Consider the following 24,500-nt stretch of genomic DNA (forward strand, 5'->3'; position numbering starts at 1 on the left):
GGGTATTTCATCAGTAGGGGGGCTGGCTGCAGGGCATTTCATCAGAAGTTGGGGCTAGCTGCTTGGCATTTCATCAGTAGGGGGGCTGGCTGCAGGGCATTTCATTAGTAGGGTGGCTGGCAACAAGGTACTCATCAGTAGGTAGGCTGGCTGAAGAGCATTTCATCAGTAGGGGGGGCTGACTGCAGGGTATTTCATCAGTAGGGGTGCTGGCTGAAAGGCATTTCATCAGTAGGGGGGCTGGCAGCAGGGTATTTCATCAGTTGGGGGGCTGGCTGCAGGGCATTTCATCAGTAGGGGGGCTGGCAGCAAGGTACTCATCAGTAGGTATGACTGGCTGAAGAGCATTTCATCAGTAGTGGGTCTGGCTGCAGGGCATTTCGTCAATTGGGGTGCTGGCTGCAGAGTATTTCATCAGTAGTGGTGTTGGCTGAAGGACATTTCATCAGTAGAGGGGCTGGCAGCAAGGTACTCATCAGTAGGTAGGGCTGGCTGAAGGACATTTCATCAGTAGGGGGGCTGGCAGCAAGGTACTCATCAGTAGGTAGGGCAGGCTGCAGGGCATTTCATCAGTAGGGGGGCTGGCTGCAGGGCATTTCATCAGTAAGGGGCTGGCAGCAAGGTACTCATCAGTAGGTAGGGCTGGCTGAAGGGTATTTCATCAGAAGGGGGGCTGGCTGCAGGGCATTTTATCAGTAGGGGGGCTGATTACAGGGCATTTCATCAGTAGGTAGGGCTGGCTGCAGGGCATTTCATCAGTAGGGGGGCTGGTAGCAGGGCATTTCATCAGAAGTTGGGGCTAGCTGCTTGGCATTTCATCAGTAGGGGGGCTGGCTGCAGGGCATTTCATCAGTAGGGGGGCTGGCAACAAGGTACTCTTCAGTAGGTATGGCTGGCTGAAGAGCATTTCATCAGTAGGGGGGGCTGGCTGCAGGGTATTTCATCAGTAGGGGTAATGGCTGAAAGGCATTTCATCAGTAGGGGGGCTGGCAGCAGGGTATTTCATCAGTAGGGGGGCTGGCTTCAGGGCATTTCATCAGAAGTTGGGGCTAGCTGCTTGGCATTTCATCAGTAGGGGGGCTGGCTGCAGGGCATTTCATCAGTAGGGGGGCTGGCAACAAGGTACTCTTCAGTAGGTAGGCTGGCTGAAGAGCATTTCATCAGTAGGGGGCTGGCAGCAGGGTATTTCATCAGTAGGGGGGCTGGCTGCAGGGCATTTCATCAGTAGGGTGGCTGGCAACAAGGTACTCATCAGTAGGTAGGCTGGCTGAAGAGCATTTCATCAGTAGGGGGGCTGGCAGCAGGGTATTTCATCAGTAGGGGGGCTGGCTGCAGGGCATTTCATCAGAAGTTGGGGCTAGCTGCTTGGCATTTCATCAGTAGGGGGGCTGGCTGCAGGGCATTTCATCAGTAGGGTGGCTGGCAACAAGGTACTCATCAGTAGGTAGGCTGGCTGAAGAGCATTTCATCAGTAGGGCGGGCTGACTGCAGGGTATTTCATCAGTAGGGGTGCTGGCTGAAAGGCATTTCATCAGTAGGTAGGGCTGGCAGCAGGGTATTTCATCAGTAGGGGGGCTGGCTGCAGGGCATTTCATCAGTAGGGGGGCTGGCAGCAAGGTACTCATCAGTAGGTATGACTGGCTGAAGAGCATTTCATCAGTAGTGGGGCTGGCTGCAGGGCATTTCGTCAATAGGGGTGCTGGCTGCAGAGTATTTCATCAGTAGGGGTGTTGGCTGAAGGACATTTCATCAGTAGGGGGCTGGCAGCAAGGTACTCATCAGTAGGTAGGGCTGGCTGAAGGACATTTCATCAGTAGAGGGGCTGGCAGCAAGGTACTCATCAGTAGGTAAGGCTGGCTGAAGGGTATTTTATCAGTAGGGGGGCAGGCTGCAGGGTATTTCATCAGTAGGGGGGGTGGCTGCAGGGCATTTCATCAGTAAGGGGCTGGCAGCAAGGTACTCATCAGTAGGTAGGGCTGGCTGAAGGGTATTTCATCAGAAGGGGGGCTGGCTGCAGGGCATTTCATCAGTAGGGGGGCTGATTACAGGGCATTTCATCAGTAGGTAGGGCTGGCTGCAGGGCATTTCATCAGTAGGGGGGCTGGTAGCAGGGCATTTCATCAGTAGGGGGGCTGGCAACAAGGTACTCATCAGTAGGTATGGCTGGCTGAAGAGCATTTCATCAGTAGGGGGGGCTGGTTGCAGGGTATTTCATCAGTAGGGGTACTGGCTGAAAGGCATTTCATCAGTAGGGCGGCTGGCAGCAGGGTATTTCATCAGTAGGGGGGCTGGCTGCAGGGCATTTCATCAGAAGTTGGGGCTAGCTGCTTGGCATTTCATCAGTAGGGAGGCTGGCTGCAGGGCATTTCATCAGTAGGGGGGCTGGCAACAAGGTACTCTTCAGTAGGTAGGGCTGGCTGAAGAGCATTTCATCAGTAGGTAGGGCTGGCAGCAGGGTATTTCATCAGTAGGGGGGCTGGCTGCAGGGCATTTCATCAGAAGTTGGGGCTAGCTGCTTGGCATTTCATCAGTAGGGGGGCTGGCTGCAGGGCATTTCATCAGTAGGGTGGCTGGCAACAAGGTACTCATCAGTAGGTAGGCTGGCTGAAGGGCATTTCATCAGTAGGGGGGGCTGACTGCAGGGTATTTCATCAGTAGGGGTGCTGGCTGAAAGGCATTTCATCAGGGGGGCTGGCAGCAGGGTATTTCATCAGTATGGGGGCTGGCAGCAGGGCATTTCATCAGAAGTTGGGGCTAGCTGCTTGGCATTTCATCAGTTGGGGGGCTGGCTTCAGGACATTTCATCAGTAGGGGGGCTGGCAGCAAGGTACTCATCAGTAGGTATGACTGGCTGAAGAGCATTTCATCAGTAGGGGTGCTGGCTGCAGAGTATTTAATCAGTAGGGGTGTTGGCTGAAGGACATTTCATCAGTAGGGGGGCTGGCAGCAAAGTACTCATCAGTAGGTAAGGCTGGCTGCAGGGTATTTTATCAGTAGGGGGGCAGGCTGAAAGGCATTTCATCAGTAGGGGTGCTGTCTGAAAGGCATTTCATCAGTAGGGGGGCTGGCAGCAGGGTATTTCATCAGAAGAGGGGCTGGCTGCAGGGCATTTCATCAGTAGGGGTGCTGGCTGCAGAGTATTTCATCAGTAGGGGTGTTGGCTGAAGGACATTTCATCAGTAGGGGGCTGGCAGCAAGGTACTCATCAGTAGGTAGGGCTGGCTGAAGGACATTTCATCAGTAGGGGTGCTGGCTGCAGAGTATTTCATCAGTAGGGGTGTTGGCTGAAGGACATTTCATCAGTAGGGGGCTGGCAGCAAGGTACTCATCAGTAGGTAAGGCTGGCTGCAGGGTATTTTATCAGTAGGGGGGCAGGCTGAAAGGCATTTTATCAGTAGGGGGGCTGGCAGCAGGGTATTTCATCAGTAGGGGGGCTGGCTGGAGGTCACTTCATCAGTGGGAGGGGCTGGCTGCAGGGTATTTCATCATTGGGAGGGCAGCATGTAAAAATGAAATGGAAAATGGCCTGGTCTTTGAAGTAAAACTACCATAAAAATCTATTACTATAAACCAGGTACTTGACTGTATTAATCTTCTTATATTTGTTATCTATGGGCTCCTTCCTTTTAAAATCAACTTTTAAAATTATGCTAATGGACCTGAAGGGTTCCTCGGTCTTGGTGCTGCTTCACAATGTGCAGGAGCACTTCCCCCTCCCACTGTGTGCTGAAACTTCCTCTGCTGCAGTGAAATTACATCAAGTAGAGGGAGGGGAGGTGTGCTAAGGGACGAGAGGGAGAGATAGTCTAACAGCCTGTGAGTCTGCAGCATGCAGAAGCTCTGGTCACACCCCCAGGAGCCCTTCAGAATAAGTAACATGAAGGAAAAAGGTCATGGATAACAAATATAGGAAGATTACCACAGTCACAGTAACTGGATCTTTGAGTGAGGGTGCGGTCACATGTCACATTTAACGCATGCGTTTAAAAACGCATTGTTACAGCTGAAGATAGATTTGCCTAATTAAACAAACACATGCGTTACTGTGATGTTAACGCATGCATTAACAAGTTAACAGTTGCGTTTTGTAAATGTAAGTGTTAACAGCTGTTTAGTTAGGCAGATCTCTTTTCAGCTGTTGCAATGCGTTTTTAAACGCATGCTTTAAACATGACGTGTGACTGTACCCTCGGTGTCACTGGTTCATCATGATAGATTTTAATAACAGATTTCCTGTAGAAGTTTAACCCCTTACCGACATGAGACGTACTATTACGTCACATGCCGGCTGCGGGTGTATGAGAGGGCTCACAGACTGCATATTGCAGCAAATCACAGGTTTTAACCATGTAAATGAAAAAAACAAAAAAAGGGCCAGGTCGTTAAGGGGTTAAAAATTGCCACCTTTAGCAAATATGAAGGCTTCCATCTTGATTATATGTTGTGAGTATTCTTAAGCTATGTACAGAGATAAAGATGATCAATTACAAGTGTAAAACTCCTGGTTGAAATGTTCTCAGTTAAGGTGATGTCACACGTTCAGATTTTCAGATGCAGTTTTTGATGCCCAAACCAGGAATAGAGTAAAAGTAGGAGGAGGAGCAGCACCTTTCAATTATTTGTCTCACCCATTATGATCCACACCTGCTTCTGGCTTCAAAAATTGCATCTGAAAAACTGAACGTGTGACATCACCCTTATCAGGATTACTTCTAACATGACATGTGTAAAGGCTTCATGTTCTCACCTAACCTGTTTATAATGCAAGTGCATAGGGCTGGATGGAATGTGAGATATAAGTGCAGCACTATGAGTGTATTGTATGTGGGATCTGTCACTATGACTGGTGCTCTGTGAGTGTTCCTCCCAGTGTGAGTCACTCCCTCCACCCTCCAGAACACCTGTCCTGTGAAGGTGGGGCCAGGTGACTCTGCTCACTCTGTCACATTACGTAGCCAGCATGGCTGTGCCAGGACTATAGAGCAGCCAGTGTCCTGGGCCAGCCGGACATTCACCCAGAACAACATGTCTCCCAAAACAGAAGTTGTGACCACCCAAAGAGCACGGCTCCTCTCAGCTCTCTTCTATGGAGTGAGCTCATTCCTCATTATCCTGGTTAACAAGACGGTTCTCACCAGCTACAGGTAGGAAGAAAATCTTACAGTGACTCAGTAATACTGGGTAGTTCTTCTATGATATTAATCGGTGAGTAGTAAGTGATTTTATGATGAAATCTATTTGGCTGCTATAGTGCAAAGGTTGGGCTCGGAATACACACGGAAGGAAAAAGCCACACTGCAGTAATACTAAGGAAATGTTAATCTGTTCTGTTTTAACATATCTGACAGGGATCACTGTCACTTCTAACGTCTTTGTAATCTTTTGTTTTAAAGAAAAGCAGTTTAGTTTTTCTGCTTCTGATTTTTTGTTATAAGGCTACATTTGCATGAACGTTTGCCCGCTGTACCGTAGTACGGCAGGCGACGTTGGCACCTAGGAGAGGAGCTGGGGGTGAGCGCTGACATGTCCAATCTTTCTCCGGGCTACGGAATGGTACGGCGCTGCACATATGCGGCACCATACCGCTCCCGCATGGCGCCGTGAGCCCGTTGCCGTCTATGGGGGATGTATATACGGCACATATATGTTGACCGTATATACGTCCCCCATACAGCTGTGTATATGTAAACATTCTGGACTAGCTCCAGGATTTATCCCACTGGTTATCCTGCAGCCATTCCGCATCAAAGAGAAGATGCAATGAGCTTATTTGTGATGCAGACACTGCCGAAATTACAAAAGTTAAATTCCGCACCACAATCCACAAAGTGACAAGCCGTTTATTTGCTGCAGATGAAAATTCCACAGCTGAAAGGCCTTTCTTTTGCAGATTTTTTCTGCATTGTGTGTATGGGATAGCCATCAATCTCATACACTGCACTGCTGCTGCAGATTTGCAGACACAGAAATTCCTTGTAGCAAATCTGTAGGTAATACAAAACGTGTGCAGATACCCCAAGCCTGCATTCACACATTGGGGCACATTTACATACCCGTCTCGTCGCGATACCCGAGGTGCGTTGTCCGACGAGGATTCAGAGCTGCCACGATTCACTAAGATGCGTCCAATTTCCTGCATGTGTCGCTTCCCCACTGAGGTCTGCCGGAGTTCACCTTCTTCTTCCCGGTGCATGTAAGTGCATGGCTTGCGACACAATTTTGAATGTTAAATCCTGCATGTTGTCTGAATCTGTTAAATCATCCGACGGCACGCCACCGACGGGACGCGTGCGACAAAAAGCCCTTCTAAATGTAGCGCACATCGGAGATCGTTGGATATTCCGACGACCATTAGTAAATCAGCCCCATTGCGTTTTGTAAACGCTTGTGTTAACAGCTGTGTATTTAGGCAAATCTCTCTTCACCTGCTTTGAAACGCATGCTTTAGGGTGATGCCATATGTGGCATTTTTGGACAGTTTTTAAGCATGTGTTTAAAAATGCATGCATTTTTTAATCTTTACCATGCGTTTGACTTCTTTGAACCTGTTTATCTTCATTTCTAGAAGTGTAGCCAGCTGTGAAACTGAAAACGCATGCTTTAAAATGGTCCAAAAATGCCACGCGTGGCATCACGATGTGTAACTGCACCCGTAAACCAGACCAACAATTCCACACTATGGAACCATACATTGCACTTACTGTAGTAACATGTAGTGTTACATGATGTGTAATCAAATGATTTGTTGTTCATGGGAGCAGAATCCACACTGACCAAAAGATGGTGTCCTGAGGGACCTTACTTAACCCCTTCCCGCCGCGGCCCTTTTTCGGTTTTGCGTTTTCATTTTTCACTCCCCACATTCAAAAATCTGTAACTTTTTTATTTTTCCATGAACAGAGCTGTGTGATGGCTTATTTTCTGCGTAACAAATTACACTTCAAAATGGTGGTATTTAATATTTCATGCCGTGCACTGGGAAGCGGGAAAAAAATTCCAAATGCAGTGAAATTGGTAAAAAAAACGCTTGGATTTTACGGATTTCACTGTGCACCCCAAATGACATGTCTACTTTATTCTTTGGGTCGGTACGATTACGGGGATACCAAATTTGTATAGGTTTTATAATGTTTTCATACATTTAAAAAAATGAAAACCTCCTGTACAAAATTTTTTGGGGGGATTTTGCCATCTTCTGGGGCTAATAATTTTTTCATACTTTGGTGTATGGAGCTGTGGGTGGTGTCGTTTTTTGCGGATTTTGATGACGTTTACAATGTTATCATTTTTACGACTGTACGACCTTTTGATCACTTTTTATAGAATTTGAAAAAAAATTTTAAATGGCAAAAAAGTGTCATTTTCGACTTTGGGCGCGATTTTCCGTTACGGGGTTAAACGCAGTGAAAAACTGTTATCATATTTTGATAGATCGGGCATTTTTGGACGCGGCAATACCTAATGTGTTTATGATTTTTACTGTTATTTATATTTATATCAATTCTAGGGAAAGGGGGGTTATTTGAATTTTTAGGTTTTTTTATTATAATTTTTTAACTTTTTTTTTTATTTTTACTATTTTTCAGACTCCCTAGGGTACTTTAACCCTAGGGTGTCTGTATGATCCTATCATATACTGCCATACTACAGTATGGCAGTATATGGGGATTTTACTACTCATACATTACCATGTGCTGATAGAACATTGTAATGAATGGGTTAACCCGACGTCACGGGAAGCGGCGATCCACGGAAAGATGGCGGCGCCTGCGCGTCACCGTCTTTTTGATGCCGCCGGCACCTTTGCTGGCGGCGATCAGTGGTAAAACACCCGTGATCGGTGCCGGCACCGATCACGGGTGTTACCGGTAAGCCTTTGCTGCAATATGCTGCAAAGACTTACTGGCTATGGAGAGGGCTCGGCACCCTCCATAGCATGTGACGTAGTATTACGTCACATATCGGTAAGGGGTTAATGATATTATTATGCCTTATCAAAGCTTACAGAAAGGGTCTGCCTTCATGTGACAACCCTTTCAATGTGTAAAATGGGCTTTTTTACTGGGGTTATCCAGTTTCTTATAACCTGCCTTCACTTACTTTAAAATGAAAAGTACTTTTAGCAAAACAAATTGTGTAAATATATATTCACTTAAAGTGATCCAGTTTACATAATAAAGAAAAGATGATTTTGTAATGATTATTGTATGAATTGACTAGAAAGAGGCTGGGATGGAATCCTTGTGTGCTGCTCCAACAGGAAGTAGTGACAGAAATACTGTAGTTACAGAGACCTGATGACAGATGTCTTTTAATAATTGGTACTTTTATTATAGACATTGTACATTTGTTAATTCTTATGGAATGTATCTTTTATATAAAAAACATATGCTTTATCATCACTGCTTTTTTATTTTATCAAGGTTTCCATCTTCCACATTTCTTGGAGTTGGGCAGGTAGGTGTACAAGTGAATCTTACAGTACAAAGAACGTACGAAATAAAGTGGTGCCATGATACTTGTGTGTGTATGTATAAAAAAAATCTTTAAAGGAAACCTACCACTTCCGATGGTGGGTATAAACTGCAAATGCCGTGCACCAGCTCTTTGTGAGCTGCTGCCAGCGCTTATTTCCGTTATGTTTTTAAACTGATGTAAAGCGTTTAAACGCTTTAGTAATCTTTATATACAAGTAGCTTCACTGCACAGTGGTCCGTGTTCAGCGCACCATGTGCGCAACTGTGCGTGCACCTGAATAGGAAGTGGTCGCAAGCATGGTGCGCCGAAAGCAGACCACGGTTTCCTTTAAGCCTTTTTTCTATCTGTGATCTAATAATACACACCATGTGCACTATTCTCAATATCTACATATACACCACACTTAACACCTAACAGAATTTTCTATTTATTTTGTTGGCCTAGTTAAAAATTGCTTGCCATCTGCACTGTGGCTACTGACCAATAAAACTGGTCAGGCTCATTTGCTAAGCTCAGTAAACAGAAGTAGATACTAAGGGCACCTTCAATCAACTGAAGGATGGCAGCTGTGGGGTCAGACCTCTCGCCATTATAATTTACTTGGTCCATCCTAACTATCAATAACAAAATCACAGAAATATTCTTTCAAATCACCATTTATTTAGCATTTTTACGACTTTCAATTGAAATAGTTGCCTTGTATAGATACTAATTACTATCTTATGTCTCTGTCTTATTAGATGGGATTCACAATTCTTATATTGTACATAGGAAAAGTGAAAGGAATCATCACATTCCCAGATTTTGACAGAGAAATACCAAAAAGGGCAAGTATTTACCTTGTTTCCGAAAAAAATTTTTTTTTATTACGTACCCGTTTCTTTATGTACTCAGCAGACCTGTTTTTAGGGCATAAAGAAACGGCAGGTTTACAAAGCAAATATGTAAATTAGTCGGAGGCATTGAATTTGTTTTCACCTTAGAACCTCTCAGCATTGCCAGATTTAAATTTATTCTGCTCCATGCTGTAATTGTCTTGCCATGGTCAGGAGCCAGTCGGGGACGTCGGAGAGCTGGGGCGTGTGCTCTCACAAAGGCCAGGAGCAGGAGGTACAATTACAACGGGGGAGGGGGGGGGGGACCAGAATAAATTAAAAACCGAGAGGCGCTCAGGCAAATTTACATAATTTTAAAAAAAATGGTTTTCTTTGCAAATGTACCGTTTCTTTATGCACTAAAAACTGTTTCACTTTGTGCATAAGGAAACAGGCACGTAATGCTGGACATCTACCATCTAGATGTCCTTCAAGGAATCCTGCTGAAAGTCTTTGAGACATAGTGGGGAATTTATTAAGCCTTGATAAAGTCAAAGTTCTTGGCACACTGCTGGGATTTGCAAAATGTTCCCCCCTTATTCCACCTCCATGCCAAGCTATAGCCTGCACCATTTTCTGTGATGACTGCTCCATTTTCTTTGTCATCACAGCCCAGCCCCGGGCTGGATGCAATCCTGGGATTGCGATCCCGGATGTTTAACCCCTAACACACAGCAGTCAAGCATAAGTTTATCCCCCCGTGGATCTGACTCCCACCCCCCCAAGTGAGCTTGCTGGGGAATCTGACCAGTCGTGCTGCAGCTCTAGGGTCCGGTGTGCCCCGAGGCTGCCGGCTCCTCTTTATGCCGTGTTTCCCCTCCTGACAGGACCCGACCAAGTGTGGAAAAATTAAAAAGTTTAAAAAAACACTGTAAAAAGAATTTCATAATTAAATAAATAGAATAAAAGTCCCCTAATCACCCCAGTTACATATAAAATCCAAATAAAGTCTATAAAACAAAAAAAACACAAATCGTATATATTTGGCATTACTTTTTGTTTGAATTAATATTCAGTTATTAATCTAAATCATTATTGAACCTGCTCGGTGAACGACGTTAAAATTTTCATCAAAAAAAATTTGTGAAAAGTGATCAAAAAAACTTAGGTGCCTTTTTTTTCGCAAAAAATAAGCCCTCAACCAGATATGTCAATAGAAAAATATAGAAGTGATGCCCCTGAAAAGTTGTCGATAGTAAAACAATGTGATTTTGCTCAGTAAAATGTAGCAAAGATAAGAAAACCTATATAAATGAGGTATCACTGTAATCGTAGTGAACCAGAGAATAAAGATAAAATATTATTTTTATGTTACGGTAAGCAGGAAAAAAAGTGCTTAAAATCCAAATAAAAATTGATGATTTTGTTTGTGTTCCCCCTTGAAATAGTTAATAAAATCTCACAAATAAGCTCTAGACCCCCAAAATTAATTTTCTATGGAATTGTACCTCATATCGCAAATAATAAGCTTTCATATGTTCGCATTACCAAAAAAAAAAAAATTTATAGAATATGCTCTGAATAGTGCTGCTTTCATTCTGTGCCCGGCCGTGTGCCCATACAGCAGTTTACCACCACATATGGAGAATTGGTACACTCGCTTTACAGAGCATTTAATAATTTTTTTCATTATGAATCTATCATTTTTGGCCTTAATGAAAATATTTTCCAAAAAAATTCAAGTTTCTAAATCGCATTTCCATTTTGTTTTAACCCATGTGAGGCACTTAAAGGGTTAATAGACTTAATAGAAGTTGTATTTACATATATTGTAGGGGTGTATTTTCTATAGTGGAGTAATTTATGGAGTTTTACTATTATTTAGGCCTTTTAATCCCTTACCGTGCTGTAATAGTTGGGTGCGGGTACATGGAGAGGGCTCACGGGCTAAACCCTCTCCATAGCATATTACAGCAAAGACTTAATGGTAACAACCGGGTGTTAGCACTTAAGTGCTAGCACTGAATTACAATTTGTTATGCAGAAAACAAGCCCTCACAGAGCTCTTTACATGTAAAAATAAAAAAGTTATAGATTTTTGAAGGTAGGGAGTGAAAAACGGAAATGAAAGAAAACAAAAAAGGGCCAGGTCGTTAAGGGGTTAAAGTCACTTGGAAGCTGAGTTGTCTCTCCAAATGTGAGTTTTGGCGATTTTCATGAAAATGAGAAAAATTGCAGCTAAAGTTCTGCGCCTCATAACATCCTTGAAAAATGAGAGGTTGCATAAAATATAATTCCAACATAAAGCAGACCCGGAAATTTCCCTGAAATTTTAGTTATCTAGCTTTTTTGGGTAGTTTAACTATCTGCCCGGAAACAGGACATTTCAAACTTTTAAAATGAAGAATTTTTCGGAACTTTTGCCAACCTTTTCATTTCCATAACGAATCAAAAACTTACCACTTAAATTTTACAACTAACATGAAGTACAATGCGTCTCGAGAAAACAATCTCAAAATTACCTGGATATGTTAAAGTGTCCCGAAGTTATAACCAATTATCGTGACACATGTCAGAGTCTAAAAATCTATGGTCACTAAGCTGAAAACATGAAAAAATATGTCGGTGATAAGGGGTTAATAGAAAACAAGAAGAGAGTAAAATGGCACTCCCATGGAGTAGTATTGCAGGAAAAAGGTTTATGATACAGGCCCCGCTCCCTCTGCTGCTGCTGCTTGGTTCACAGGTTCATTTGTCCCAGCTTGAAACTAATCCATTGTGTATTATGTTAAGAAAAAAAAACACATAAGAAGGATGGAGCACCAGGAATGAATGATTGACTTGTTCACGATAACCATGCAACCACATTTCTATTATCCAAAACCAGATGCAGACCATTCTTTACATCAGAGCTAACACTTCCAGATACTAAAAAACACTTTAAAACTGAAGTAAGGAGAACCCCTATGTTTTGTTTAATTCCAAATCCAGATCATGTGTTTATGAGCGGACAATTCTTTTGCTTGTGTGCAAATATATGTGTCTACTTTTGCATCCAGAAGTGGAAATAAATGGGAGTGTACCAAGGTTTCCTGCTTTAAAAGCTCTGTGAAGCTCACAATTTTTGATTTATTGCACCTTAATCCATAGAGCCATGGTGTGGATATTCATGCAGGAAAACTGTATGAAGATCCTCATGAGACTGCATACAGAATTAGTGATGTTCAGGTGGTGGTAGGCTCTATTTACACATGCAGTTATTGTGCTCATTCAGATGGACCTGTCAGTTATGCACAAAAAATGTTGATGTGCGCAGTCTGTAGATTCTGTTTGCCAATACAGGCGGTCCCCTACTTAAGGACACCCGACTTACAGACAACCCATAGTTACAGACGGACCCCTCTGCCCACTGTGACCTCTGGTGAAGCTCTCTGGATGCTTTACTATAGTCCCAGACTGCAATGATCAGCTGTAAGGTGTTTGTAATGAAGCTTTATTGATAATTCTTGGTCCAATTACACCAAAATTTTTGAAACTCCAATTGTCACTGGGGCAAAAGAAAAAAAATTGTCTAGAACTTCCATTATAAAATATACAGTTTCGACTTACATACAAATTCAACTTAAGAACAAACCTCCAGACCCTATCTTGTATGTAACCCGGGGACTGCCTGTAGATGGCAAAGGATGGCATAATTTAAGAAACAAAAAGGACCATATGCAGATGTCATCCGTGTGCCGTCCAGTTTACCTCTATTGAAATATGTGGTAGAAGGTGCAAGAATAGTACATACTGCAATTTATTTCCAGTGGACCAAAGATCAGGGAAAGAATTGTCATACAAATAGCCACTTAGACAATTACAGGTCAATCTGCTATCCATGGAAATTACAGATAGTATGCAGACATGGAAAAATGGCCAAATTAATAAGGCCTTTGATATAGTTTTCTCCGCCAAACACAGGAGTTAATAGTTACGCATCAGTTTTTCCCTTTTATTATTATTTTATTATTTTGGATCTATTCCAAAACTTTAACCTGGTCATTATAGGTGCAGTGATAAAGGAAGGGGGCAGAGTAGAATCTATAGGACATAATCCCTAAATAACAGAGGTGGACAAATTACATGATAGCTATGCTACCTATTTATAGAAGCACTTATGTGAGATTTCAAGAAACTGAGTATTAGTTTACCACAATGTATTGGTTTCAGATTAGAAGAAAATCTGCAACCAGGGATACCAGGCACTGTGGTAATCTTCTTATCTTTGTTATCCATGGCCTCCTACCTTCTAAAACCTACTTTTAAAAGTATGCAAATGAGACTTCTGCATGGTGCCCCCTTCTCCTTAAAACAATATACATATTTGTAAACTCACATGTTTATATACTTATATACACACATACAGTTCTAAGCTAATACACAAACATTTATACACACTTGCACACTTAAATACATGTACACGCTAAGGCACACACATTTATGCACAATATATACCTTTATACACTTATGCATACAGTATATACATACACAAACAGTGTGTGTGTATATGTATATATATATTACAAACACACACAGCATATACACACATAGCAAACATTTAAACATCACATACACTCACCAGCCACTTTATTAGGTACACCATGCTAGTAACGGGTTGGACCCCCTTTTGCCTTCAGAACTGCCTCAATTATATGTGGCATAGATTCAACAAGGTGCTGGAAGCATTCCTCAGAGATTTTGGTCCATATTGACATGATGGCATCACACAGTTGCCGCAGATTTGTCGGCTGCACATCCATGATGCGAATCTCCAGTTCCACCACATCCCAAAGATGCTCTATTGGATTGAGATCTGGTGACTGTGGAGGCCATTTGAGTACAGTGAACTCATTGTCATGTTCAAGAAACCAGTCTGAGATGATTCCAGCTTTATGACATGGCGCATTATCCTGTTGAAAGTAGCCATCAGATGTTGGGTACATTGTGGTCATAAAGGGATGGACATGGTCCGCAACAATACTCAGGTAGGCTGTGGCGTTGCAACGATGCTCAATTGGTACCAAGGGGCCCAAAGAGTGCCAAGAGATCCATGCTTTCATGTTGTTGACGCCAAATTCTGACCCTACCATCCGAATGTCGCAGCAGAAATCGAGACTCATCAGACCAGGCAACGTTTTTCCAATCTTCTACTGTCCAATTTCGATGAGCTTGTGCAAATTGTAGCCTCAGTTTCCTGTTCTTAGCTGAAAGGAGTGGCACCTGGTGTGGTCTTCTGCTGCTGTAGCCCATCTGCCTCAAAGTTCGATGTACTGTGCGTTCAGAGATGCTCTTCTGCCTACCTTGGTTGTAACTGGTGGCGATTTGAGTAACTGTTGCCTTTCTATCAGCTCGAACCAGTCTGCCCATTCTCCTCTGACCTCTGGCATCAACAAGGCATTTCCGCCCACAGAACTGCCGCTCAGTTTTTTCTTTTTCGGACCATTCTCTGTAAACCCTAGAGATGGTTGTGCGTGAAAATCCCAGTAGATCAGCAGTTTCTGAAATACTCAGACCAGCCCTTCTGGCACCAACAACCATGCCACTTTCAAAGGCACTCAAATCACCTTTCTTCCCCATACTGATGCTCGGTTTGAACTGCAGGAGATTGTCTTGACCATGTCTACATGTGATTGGCTGATTAGAAATTAAGTGTTAACGAGCAGTTGGACAGGTGTACCTAATAAAGTGGCTGGTGAGTGTATATACATACTTATGGTATAAAAACACCATAAACCATATGCACACATATAGAGGATTTACACACATGCACATACAAATCACATATACAGGGCACATACACATCCATACATTTATATACACACACACATCTACTGTATATACTCAGAAAGTAAAGATGAGAGACTCCTAGTCCTGATGTCCCCTCCCCAACCTTTCTTAGCTGCCAGCTAAGGTGTTTACTGTGGAAGGTGTTCACTTCTACATATATATTGGGGCAGATTTATAAAAGGTGTCCTAAGATTAAACAGTGCAGAGTTAGACTAGTGAGTCTTATTCTGCACCAGATTCATATACAGTAAGTGTCTGGTGCTGGATGATAAATCTGGTGCAGTATAAGACTGTCTAGTCGTACTCTGCACCTCCTATTAGTTGGCTTACTTTATGTCAGAAAATTAGGACAAAGTTCTGTTGGGTCAGCAGTATTTTTGGCGCACTGACCTTTATGGCCAAGCCCCCTTTTCACAGACCACACCCCTTTTGCCGACCATAGGAAAACTGTCTAAAACACTTATAAATGTGGTGCAGAAACTTTTTTTTAGTGCAAACTACGACAGATTAATAAATCTCTACCATTATGTTCTACAATGTGCAGAATAATGGTGCACATCCTCCATTCTTTATTGTGTTAGGTCGGGTGGCCAGACCCCCTCACACTCTGGGCACTGTAGCAGCTGCTATGGCTGCTTCCCCTGTAGTTACCCCTCTTACATTCTGAAGGAACCCTCTCCCAATGTGTGCTCACCATTCACTACTGCTGAGGTTACAGGAAGTGCAAGGGAAGGGTGAGATTAAGATGTGTTTTGTCGCAGTACATCAGCTTGTGAAGCCAGAGCACAGAGGGCTTCTGTAACACGCCCATAGCCTTTACGGCTCATTACCATAATTTTAAAAGTTGATTTTAGAAAGGAGGAGGTCATAGATGATAACTATAAGAAGATTACCACAGACACGGTGCCTGGATCAGGTCCCTTTCACTGGAATATTCAAGGGACTGATATTGGTCCCCATAGACACCTATTGCGTCTGGCCATGGTTTGGTTAGCACACACGTATGTCACCCTACTGTCTCTGGGAAAATGCTCTATCTTTTCCCATACTTATGGCCGGGATACACACCTCCCTATGGAGAGGGGAGGGGTGATCAGCACTCTCACCACTCCTCTCTCCAGCACGTGGCTGTTTGCTTGCCCAGGCTACGGCCCGGGCTAGCATATGTTCGCGTGTAAGAGGCCTTTGATGGTAAATATCTTTTAAAACTTGGTAACTGCTTTACAGCTACTGAATTCCACAAATAGATTCTCCTTAAAAAGAAACAAAATTTGGTGTCTAAGAGTATTGCTCAGCCTAGATTCAGGAACAGTATGGCTTTATTGACCCATTAGTTTTCTGGTTGTACAAATGCAAATAACAATTTTTCAGTTAGTTTTAGAATGGTATTACATAGGCGGATTTTAGTGCAGTTAACAGTCTGGTGGTTGTGTGGGATATCGCAAACCATGCCTGCGGGCTTGCTACATTAGTGACCATACAAGCTGAGGAGTCACTTATTAATTGCGCAATTCTACGCCAGGTAGATTCTGTGCAGCTGGCCACTGGCTACATCATGGCCGGAGCCTCTTGGCGTCGGAGAGGCGTGGACTCTCTCATACACTGGTGCAGTTATGCCAGCGTATGATAAATGTCCCCCCATTATCTTTAAATATCACACAGGGACCACTATTGACATTAGTATTTTTATGCACTGAATATTTATATTCTGAATTTTTAAATCTTACTCATGCATCCTATACACTTATGTGTTGAAGATTTGTTGCAAAATTTGTCCAGATTATATGATGATGAGTCATAGTACCTGTACTGGCTCACTTTTCAGGACTGATCATTGGCATGCCGACCAAGCTCACTACATCATAGTGAGATATGAAGTAGTTAACTTTGAAAGAGTTTTCTATGAGAATGGCGCAGTATCACTCCAGTCATTCGGATCTCAATGCAGTGTTGTACGATGCAGTTTATGTTGGTTCACATGGCAGAGGCTAGTTCTGTGGATGGTACTGGTTATTTGGGATGTTATTTGGATGTTTGAAAGTGTCCTTAGACTAGAGTGCAATGCAGAGAGAGAAATCTGGGTCACATTTGGAAAGGAAAGAGCTAGATATTTGTTAAGCCATTCCTACTGAAGATATTTCACTATCTATACAAAGGATCATGTAATTGAAATCTAAAATATTTTCATAACGCTTACTATATCGTTCATTGCAAAAAATGACACATGGAACACATGCTTGGAAAATGGAACAAAATTCCAAAAAAAAAGCTTGTTACTAGTTCACTTCAGATGTATAGCCAAATCTATGTGTGAGTTAACAATTAAAGACTAATTAGGTCACGCCAACCTTTTACTGAATGCTTAATGCTTCTTCTATCTGTCTTCAGATATTTCCTTTGCCTTTATTATACATTGGGAATCATTTAACAGGGTTATCAGGCACACAGAAACTAAGGTAAGGAATATTAAATTTTTTTTCTCCTAGCTGGGTAGTGTATTCATCTAAAGACATCATTTACAAAGAACTTGGTTACAAAAGTTAACTTTAACCCTTTCCATGCATTATCATTGCTGCAGCAGTCTATTTCCCAATAGCTCCCCCTGCAACACAATCATAATTGTTGATGGGTGCTATGGCAACTGGCCATATATGTCAGCCAATTACATCATTCCATATGCACAGTCTAATAGGCTACTGGTAGGCATAATAATTCTTTTTTTTATAGGTAAAAAACAATAACATTTAAAACAAAATGAAGTAAACTATATTATCTATCAAATTATAAAATATTATAACAACATTTGGTATCATACTGACCAGAGAACTGGCAGAGCTTGCACCTGTATCTGCTAAGACCAGGTCTCATCTGGTGGATTTCAAGTGGACACGATAATAAATCCAGTGGGTCGGGCGTTCATACACCCAACCCGGACATGCCAAAAGTGGGGATGCAAGTCAGAGAACCCAATACAACTAGCAGGGAGAGGGAGATACATGAGCCTTCTCTGTCACAAAACTAGTGGAGAAGGTATAATAAAAGGTCCCCAGTGAATGCAATATAAATAATACAAAAAAAAAGGCAGATTAGAATTTTTTAATTATAAAAGTATACAATCGTATAAGCTGGAGAGCAAACCAAAGACTGGCCAACTCCAGAGGGAAAGCTCAAAGCAAGACAGTGCTGTGTGTCCTGCTGGAAGAAGGTGAACTTTGGACCAGGTGGAGACAGATGGGTAGAATCTACAAAGGACTTTGAGCTCTGGAAAGATCTCAGAAAGTTGACTTGTTCAACAAGTGAGGTAGTGCTCAATAGGGGGCTAGACTGTTTGTCTTTTTTGTTCCTGTAATTATTTAAACCTGAGTATAATAGTTTCTTTTGGATTCCTTGAAGCTTCTACACTTTTTCTGCCCAGATCACCACAAAGTTTGATCCTTTGATAAATTCAGTATTTCAAACATGTCCCTAATAATCTGCCCCAAATATGTGAATGACTTTCTTTTATGCACTTCTTTTCACAGAAGTGGGCATCTGAGTGACAAACTGCATCAAATGAATGATTAAATATTAGCTTTGAAGCTGAGTAAACATTTCACATTGTTCTAGTATTAAAAGTGAACTGTAAATGTGTTAAGAACATTGAAAGACGGGAATAGCTGCAATATCTGATCTTGTATGAAGTATAAAGCACAGCAGCAGTTCTGAAAATATTAAGAGCTTCTCAGACTTACTCCTGTATAATCTTTTGTGTCTTTTCAGCTTGCCGATGTTTACAGTTCTTCGTAAATTTTCCATATTGTTTACACTCATCCTTGAAATGGTCATTTTAAAGTAAGTATGTCTGTCTTTATTTTTTCAATTGTTTCTAGAAATGGAAACGTGGGAAACTGAAGAAGAGTGATTCCATGTGGATCTAGATTCATCACACTATACTTGTAATACGGTGATACAGTATTTAAAGTGGCACTCTTATTGAAATTGTCTAAAATCCAGGTAGCTAAATGTATACTGCTACCAATGCTTTAACTTAAAGCTATTGTCTGGTCACAACACAGTAAAGGGGGTAACTTCCTGAGTGACGGGGGTCTCAGTGGTCAGCCCCCCAGAGATAATGAGAATGGGGGTCTGTTGTACCCCTGTTATACCCCAAAGGAATGGAGAGTCAGGTCCAACATTTGCGCTGCCACTCCACTTACTATAAAACTGATAGAGATAGCTAAGTATGGTTCTGGGCTACCTCCAGCAGTGACATAGATATGAATAGAGCAGCAGGGATCATGTGCGTCCGGCTGATCTGTGCATTTGGGGTACAACGGACTTCCATTCAGGTGATCCATAAGGATTGGGGCTAACTTGTTGTGACTGGACAACCTCTTTTAAATTACAATAAAAATATTACTTGCAACCAGAGATGAGTAAAAAGATGATTATTGTGTTTTAGACCTTTATCTCCAGCCATAATCCTATTCAGAGAATATAGGAAAATTGTATTCTTTCCACATAATTGATGGGTTGTAACAATGACACATATTTAGTGTTGCTTTTTTCTAAGGTAATTTGCCTTCACAGTGTTCAATGTGGTAATACAACCAGCACACAAAACATGTTTTTTTCCCAGTTGAACCATGTTTGCTCCTTATAGCAATAGCTGTCCAGGCTAAGGAGGAGGCTTATTACTATGTAATAAGATATGGTTGTAGAATGGAAATATTAAAGGTTATATTTATAATGTATAAATTATTGGAAATTAGAATGAGTTAAACCAGGAATAATAATAGTATATTACATTAAGATAGAAACCTTTACAAAGTATTCTCCTAAGAAATTTGGAACATGGCCATGAAGTATTCAAATAGTATTACACCATGCGTCAATCTTTTGTAGTGTTCATGGAAAATCATACTAAGGTGATGCAACTACTCAAATTTAGTCAACTAAAAAAAAAGGGCAAAATATATTTGTCAATTAAAAATTCCCTGTTGCTACTTTCATTCACTCAGGCCTGGTACATACATTTACTCAAATGGACACACTCTGCATTCCTACATTCACTCTGGCAATCAAGACTCTTCTTCATACTGAGCGACAGCCCACAATTTCTTCTTTGACCCATTCGTGGCAGCATGGGGACCTTGCAGTGGTGCAGGAAGCGTGTGATCTGTCACATGCTACTGACATCACTCTAGGCCCTGCAGTAAAACTCTCTTCTTATTCATGTCACTGTTCAAGCATTTGTGTTTGAAAACTCTTTGCATGCACAGTGCGGCTAGCTCTAGCACACATACCCAGCACCGCACATACTACTCGAGCTCTGGATACAGCTGGGAACATTGTGTGTTGTGACATGGCAGTGCCAAGGGACACGTGGAGGGTTGGGTTTACCGGACACAGGAACCATGAAAATACAATTACAGTCATGTAGAAGGTACTGTTTGCAACACCCCCCCACCGGGGCCTAGCCTTTTTCTTGGGCCTGGAGGCAGCCCGGGGCCCAGAATACTGGAATGGCTGACGATTGCTGCCTAGGGCACGCTGATGTCACGCTGCTTGGTATGGGGACCGAAGGGCTGTCCTACAGCCTGGCAGGTCTCCAACAGGTGGTGTGTGCAAGAAATAAGGAGAGGGAGGCTGATGTGCTGGTTCTCCCTAAATGATATAATTTTTAGGACTGTACGATCTTTTGATCACTTTTTATAGATTTTTAAAATATTTTTCAAAATGGCTAAAAAAGTGCTATTTTCCGTTACGGGGTTAAATGCAGTGAAAAATCTTTATTATATTTTGATAGAACGGGCATTTACAGACTCGTCGATACCTAATGTGTTTATGATTTTTAATGATTGTTTATACAGGCAGTCCCCGGGTTACGTACAAGATAGGGTCCGGAGGTTTGTTCTTAAGTTGAATTTCTATGTAAGTCGAAACTGTATATTTTATAATTGTAGATCCAGACCAAAAAATTTTTGTCCCCAGTGACAATTGGAGTTTAAACATTTTTTGCTGTAATGGGACCAAGGCTTATCCATAAAGCTTCATTACAGACACCTTACAGCTGATTATTGCAATCTGGGACTATAGTAAAGCATTCATAAAGCTGCAGAGGGGTCTGTCTGTAACTATGGGTTGTCAGTAAGTCGGGTGTCCTTAAGTAGGGGACAGCCTGTATTTATATCAGTTCTAGAGAAAGGCGGGTGATTTTATCATTTTTTTTTTTTTTTTTTTTTTTTAAACTTTTTATTTTTTATTTTTACTATTTTTCAGACTCCCTAGTGTACTTTAACCCTAGGTTGTCTGATCAATCCTATCAAATACTGCCATACTACAGTATGGCAGTATATGGGGATTTTCTTCCTCTTTCATTACAATGTGCTGATAGCACATTGTAATGCATGGGTTAAAACGAGACAGCCTTGGGTCTTTGGAAACCCGAGGCTGTCATGGAGACGGATCGCCGCTCCCTGATGACGTCACAGTGACGATCCTCGGCAAGATGGCGGCGCCCTGGATAGTTCAGCCGACAGTGGTTCCACTTGTAAAATGAGTCTTTATTTCAACATAAATAACTGTTTAGAATTCAGCTTTGTGGAGAATAACCATGATACTTTATATTAACCCCTTCTTGCACTATGAGGTAACTGTATGTAATAGCGATGGTGAGGTTGCATGGAGAGGGTTCACAGGCTTCCTCCTTATTGCTTCCATGACAGCATGGCCCTCTCAAGGTGTGACACGTCACGTCACGTCTATATTCATAGTATATAAGGCTGGAAGGAGACGCAAGTCCATCAAGTCCAACCTTTAAGAATTAAATAAATGTTTTATCCCCATAACCCGTGATATTTTTTCTCTCCAGAAAGTCATCCAGGCCTCTCTTGAACATGTACATAGAGTCCGCCATAACAACCTCCTGCGGCAGAGAGTTCCACAGTCTCACTGCTCTTACAGTAAAGTACCTTTGTCTATGGTGATGGTAAAATCGCCTCTCCTCTAGGCGTAGAGGATGCCCCCTTGTCCTGGTCACAGGCCGAGGTATAAAAAGATCTTTGGAGAGATCCTTGTACTGTCCGTTCAGGTATTTGTACATTGTAATGAGGTCTCCCCGCAGTCGTCTTTTTTCTAAACTGAATAATCCCAAATTTTGTAATCTGTCATTGTATTCTAGTTCCCCCATTCCCCTAATAATCCTGGTTGCTCTCCTCTGCACCCGTTCCAGCTCTACTATATCCTTTTTATACACTGGTGCCCAAAACTGTACACAATATTCCATGTGTGGTCTGACAAGGGATTTGTATAAGGGCAAAACTATGTCTTTATCATGAGAATCTATTCCTCTCTTGATACATCCCATTATTTTATTTGCTTTAGCAGCAGCTGCCTGGCTCTGGTCACTAAAATTAAGTTTACCATCCACCAATACGCCCAAGTCCTTTTCAGCTTCAGTTTTACTAAGTAATTGACCGTTTAGAACATAATTATACTTTTTGTTTCCATGGCCCAAGTGCATAACTTTACATTTATCTACATTAAACCTCATCAACCATTTCTCTGCCCACTCCTCAAGCTTCCACAAATCCCTCTGTAATGCTAGACTATCGACCTCAGTATTTATTACTTTACACAGCTTAGTATCATCTGCAAATATTGAAACTTGACTGTGTAAACCCACTACAAGGTCATTAATAAAAATATTAAAAAGAAGTGGCCCCAATACTGACCCCTGTGGCACTCCACTGGTAACATCAACCCAATCTGAGAATATGCCATTAATGACGACCCTCTGTTTTCTATCACTAAGCCAATTACTTACCCAAATACACAGATTTTCTCCTATTCCCAGCAGTCTCATTTTATATACCAACCTTTTATGTGGCACGGTGTCAAATGCCTTTGAGAAGTCCAGATATACAACATCCACAGCGTCCCCCAGATCCAGTCTTGAACTTACCTCCTCGTAGAAACCAATCAGATTAGTCTGACAGGACCGATCTCTCATAAATCCATGCTGACGCTGGGTTATAAGGTTGTGCACAGTGAGATACTCCAGGATAGCATCTCTGATAAACCCCTCAAATATTTTCCCCACCACAGCAGTTAGACTCACGGGTCTGTAGTTTCCAGGATCACTATTTGATCCTTTTTTGTATATTGGTACCACATTTGCTATGCGCCATTCCTGTGGAACATAACCAGTCCTAAGTGAATCTTCAAATATTAAAAATAACGGTCTGTCTATCATCATACATAATTCATGCAGAACCCGGGGTTGTATGCCATCTGGCCCAGGTGATTTATCTATCTTAGTGGTTGCGAGGCGGCGCCGTACCTCTTCCTGGGTTAGACTGTTGACATTATATATATTGCATTTTGAAACGCATTTCAACAGCTGTGGAGAGGAGATTTGCTTAACCACTTAATGAGGAGGCCTGAAAAGGCTTTAACTCCTTAGTGACGCGCCCTGAGGAGGCTCTAGTGACTGGGGCATTTTAGCAAATTTTTTGTACGCAGCAGTTTGAGGGCCATTTTTTTTTCTTTCGGTCTTTTTTTTTGGGACACATAGAGCTAACTAAAACATTTAAAGTTTTTTAACTTTTTTTTTTATTATTTTTACTTTCATTTGGGGTTAAAATTGGAAAAAAGGATTTTTTTTTAAATTACAGTACATTTTTAAAAATGTTTCAAATTAACTCAAAATGAACATTTATTAATGAATTCCCTGCTTTCTTTCTGTTGTTTTGGTATATACAGTAATATGTATAGTGTGGGGCAAACGGGCAACTATGGTGGTGTTTTTGTAGTGTTACAGGGGATTTTTTTTATATGGGGAAATGCGATTATTTTTTATGAATATTTATTCTTTTTTTTTTTGCCTGTTACAAGTTTTCCTCTGTAACTGGGGCATCTATAAGAGCCTAGGTTACAGGGGGAAGCGACCATGTGTGAAAGCTTGTATTACTCAGAGCTGTACTGGGTCTGATTAACCCCTTTGGACCCTGGCGTTCACCTGATGCTGTGAGGAGTGGAGAAGAGAGATACTGTAATAAATTGCATCTCCCTTCTCCCTGGGCTCTCTGGGTGTCTCTGACACCCGGAGACCCTGCCCGGCTCTCATGGGTAGCGCGGCAAAAAACTGCGGCAACGTCTAAAGACGTCGATGCAGACTTCCGACCTGCTAACATCTAGTCAGTGGGCGGTCCAATAGGAGTTAATGACCGGGGCATTTTTAGTGAATTTGGTACATATTGGTTTGAGGGTCATAACTTCTATTTTTTGCATGTTCCTTATACATTTTTGCGCCCCTTTATTTGTTGTCACATAGGGCTAGTTAAAAAGGCTAGTTAAAAATTAACACTTTTTTTTCGGGGATAAATTGCAAAATGT

The 24,500-nt window shown here is 42.1% G+C and overlaps 1 protein-coding gene across 3 annotated transcripts in view; it reads left to right on the forward strand.

Annotated features, from left to right (window-relative positions):
- The first annotated feature begins 4,729 nt into the window (after positions 1 to 4,729).
- The window catches only part of SLC35D2 (solute carrier family 35 member D2), a 46,045-nt gene continuing 26,274 nt past the window's right edge, over positions 4,730 to 24,500 (forward strand). Inside the window, exons 1-5 of one of the 3 annotated variants that reach the window (XM_072150830.1) lie at positions 4,730 to 5,144; positions 8,424 to 8,457; positions 9,219 to 9,305; positions 17,511 to 17,578; positions 18,882 to 18,953. In XM_072150830.1, coding sequence (XP_072006931.1) covers positions 5,026 to 5,144; positions 8,424 to 8,457; positions 9,219 to 9,305; positions 17,511 to 17,578; positions 18,882 to 18,953 — 380 coding nt within the window. In that variant the 5' untranslated portion in view covers positions 4,730 to 5,025. The remainder of the gene's footprint in view (positions 5,145 to 8,423; positions 8,458 to 9,218; positions 9,306 to 17,510; positions 17,579 to 18,881; positions 18,954 to 24,500) is intronic. The other 2 variants (XM_072150829.1, XM_072150828.1) reach the window with 2 other exon arrangements.

Source organism: Engystomops pustulosus, chromosome 1 (genome assembly GCF_040894005.1).
Source record: "Engystomops pustulosus chromosome 1, aEngPut4.maternal, whole genome shotgun sequence".
Lineage (NCBI taxonomy): Eukaryota > Metazoa > Chordata > Amphibia > Anura > Leptodactylidae > Engystomops > Engystomops pustulosus.